General features: G+C 34.8%; 1 protein-coding gene across 1 annotated transcript; it reads right to left on the reverse strand.

Moving 5' to 3' along the window:
• Positions 1–932: 932 nt before the first annotated feature.
• LOC114455097 (homeodomain-interacting protein kinase 1-like) lies at positions 933–2,587 on the reverse strand. Its single transcript, XM_028436112.1, has 4 exons — positions 2,459–2,587; positions 1,620–1,795; positions 1,326–1,517; positions 933–1,175 (listed from the first exon to the last, which is right to left on the reverse strand). Exons 1-4 carry the CDS (start codon positions 2,469–2,471, stop codon positions 933–935), a joined length of 624 nt encoding a protein of 207 aa, XP_028291913.1. The 5' UTR covers positions 2,472–2,587.
• Positions 2,588–3,338: the final 751 nt, after the last annotated feature.

Here is a 3,338-nt window from a genome sequence, read left to right on the forward strand (position 1 = left end):
CCGCTGCTAAGTATTTGAACTCAAATATTGTAGAGAATACTTACATAGAGCAGGTCATCCAATGAGAAGCAATGAGGGCGCCATGTGGGCCATTCCTTAGCTTTCACCCTATTAATTTCTGAGTATTCTTCTGGTGTCTGAGGAAACACAATGACAATAATAAGGGTTTAGGACACGTTTAAGGCAACAGTCAAGGTTCAACAACAATAAAAACTGTGTTTTACCAGGAGCCTCCATCCTAAGCCAAACTCATCTGCCTCCTGACAGAAGAATCTCTTGGTATGCATGCCAAATAGAAGCTGGTCTTCTGACGGCATACCAAGATACTCCACCATGGCTTTCATCTGCAGAAAGAACACACAATTACACACATTATGAGCAGTTCTTCAAGACTTTATTTACATGTGTATAAAACAGCCGCAACCCTCAGAAAGAGCATGTGGGTCATTGAATGGATGGAGGGATGGTGGATAAAAAAAAGCTGACCTACCATGAGATATTCACAACTGACGGGGAAGAGGTTGGTATTCAAGTACAGGTTGGCCAGCATGTAGCCCAGTCCCCACATGTCAATGGCCTCTGTGAACGGAAGGCCAAGACACACCTCTGGGGCCCTGTGAAGCAAAATGAATGAAATACGCTTTAGAAATCTGTTGCTTAGCACTAAGTACAAACACTATATTGACTAAGGGTGTATTGATTCATCCATTTGATCAATTAATCGATAGAATGGATGACACCTGTACTGTCCAGTATTAAGGGATCTTTTTCAGTCACAGTGGTTGAATTATTATTTTTGGCTAAAAAGTTACTGAATTGTTTTTAAGTCACTGAATCATTTTGGATCAAATTGTTCTAAATGAACCAATATTGTCTTTGAACCAAATCGCCAACAACAAATCGAATTGTTGCTAAATTGAATGGTTACACCCCTAATAATGACACAGGTTTGTTACAAAACCACAGAAGTCACTCAGGCTGACACCCTCATACCTGTAGCCCATGGGCTGAAGCCACTTCCCGTGCGTGGTGGAGGAGGATGGATGAGCCAGTCCAAAGTCAATCAGTTTGACTTTTATTGTATCCTCCTCAGCGTTTACCAGCATCACGTTGTCAGGCTTCATGTCATTGTGGGTGATCCCCAGACATTGGAGTCTCTCTAATGCGACCAACATCTGCAGGGACAGGATGAGAAAAGACAGAATTATAATGGAGTTCCTCTTATGGAGCTGTTTACGCTCAGGTTTTAACTCAAAGCTTTCTTAATCGATTAACAAGCATCATCATAGATAGGATTTTAGTCATACAATAAGAAAGGATCATACCTGCTTGGCAATGGGGCGGATTTGGTTCACATACATTGAAGAATCCAGTTTAGTTTTGAGGAACTGTAATAAGTTCATCTCCAGCAACTCAAAGACGAGGCAGGTATAGCTGGAGTACTCAAACCTCTCATGGAACTTGACCAAATTAAACTGGTCTGGATCCAATACGTTGATTTTACTCAACATAGACAGCTGGAGGGGAATAAAAGCACAATTAGATCATCTTTATATCACTATTCTCTAAACAGTTCATAGTTAAAGAACTGTTGGAGGCACCAAGATCCAAACACTCACCTCCTCCTCCACGTCTTGCACAAACGTGTCCTTCATTATTTTTACGGCCACTAATTCGCTGGTGGAATTAATCTGGCACTTGGCCACTTTACCGAAGGCACCTTCTCCGATGAACTCAATGATCGTATATTGAGTTGAGCTGCTCTGCAGAACCTGCCCTAAGATGAGTTGAGACTCTGTCAAAGTGATAGACAGGGCACAAGGTTAGTATTCAGTATTTTAACAGTAAGACTCACATAAACAAAGACATTTTGTCCTGTCCTATAATTTTAAAGTTTGAGTTTTTATATATGTGAAGTCCTGTCATTTATTTATTGAATGTTTTGTTGATACACTCTAAACAGTATTATCTACATAAAATATTTTACTTTTTTTTTCAATAGATAATATTTTCAATGTATTAAAACCTGATTAAAGTAATTTTCTAATGATAATTTCTAACATGTTTTAAGTAAATCTACTGATTTACTAAAGTCTTCTTATCTAACCTAATCTATCAATGCCCTTGTTCCTCTGTACTTTTCTCTCCTGTTAGCTTAGTTTTTTTTTTTTTTTTTTTGTCATTGCTTCAATTTGGATAATAGATATAAATAAATACATAAATAAATATTATATGTACACACACCTTTGGCTCTGAAAGACTCTCAAACTGTATTAAACAGTATCATATCCATAAAATATTGAAGGAAAAAGCTTTTCAATATATTAAAACCTGATTAAAGTAATTTTCTAATGATAATTTGTAACATATTTTAAGTAAATCTAATGATTTACTAAAGTCTTCTTTCATCTTAGTAGATCAGAGTTAATCCTCATATATTGTCTGTAAAGTCTCTTACCTACAGCAGCCATTTCTCAATCAGGTCTTCACAAATTAAGCTTTGAAAATACACAAATATAGCTTTTTCAAACTTATTGATACTTAGATCAAGAGAGATAGTTTGTCCAACTGAACCACAAACACTAAGACAAGCTACTGGAGTTATGGCTTTGTTTGGCTCTCTTTCATCTTGCAGCCATGGCAACCAAACTTGAAAGCTGCCATCAAACTGTATTTTACATGCATACATTAAGTGTTGATAAACAAAATAAATATACTTTGGTAGTATTTTTTAGTACTTTTACTCCACTATTGAATTAATAATATAAGGAAGTAGGACTTTTATGAGTTGATTATTAAACGTGCATTTATTTATTTATTTATTTATTATTATTCAGCTTCTTTATTTTTTTGGCTTATTAGTATAGATATACATTCAATAAATAGATTTTATCTAACCTAAATTTCTATCAATGCCCTTGTTCCTCTGTACTTTTTCTCTCCTGTAAGCTTAGTTTTTTTTTTTTTTTGTCATTGCTTCAATTTGGATAATAAATATGAATAAATACATAAACAAATGAATATTATACAGTATGTACACACATTTGGCTCTGAAAGACTCTCAAACTGTATTAAACAGTATCATATCCATAAAATATTGAAGGAAAATTATTTTCAATGTATCAAAACCAGATTAAAGTAATTTTCTAATGATAATTTGTAACATATTTTAAGTAAATCTAATGATTTACTAAAGTCTACTTTCATCTTAGCAGATCAGAGTTAATCCTCATATATTGTCTGTAAAGTCTCTTACCTACAGCAGCCATTTCTCAATCAGGTCTTCACAAATGAAGATTTTGAAAATACACAAATATAGCTTTTTAAACTTTTTGATA

This window comes from Gouania willdenowi, chromosome 21 (assembly GCF_900634775.1).
Source record: "Gouania willdenowi chromosome 21, fGouWil2.1, whole genome shotgun sequence".
Lineage (NCBI taxonomy): Eukaryota > Metazoa > Chordata > Actinopteri > Blenniiformes > Gobiesocidae > Gouania > Gouania willdenowi.

Coding starts and splice junctions, on each gene's coding strand:
- LOC114455097 (XM_028436112.1), bottom strand. Junction 1,518..1,619: donor TGCAAGACGTGGAGGAGGAG/GTGAGTGTTTGG, acceptor ATTCCCCTCCAG/CTGTCTATGTTGAGTAAAAT. Junction 1,176..1,325: donor TCCGCCCCATTGCCAAGCAG/GTATGATCCTTT, acceptor CTGTCCCTGCAG/ATGTTGGTCGCATTAGAGAG.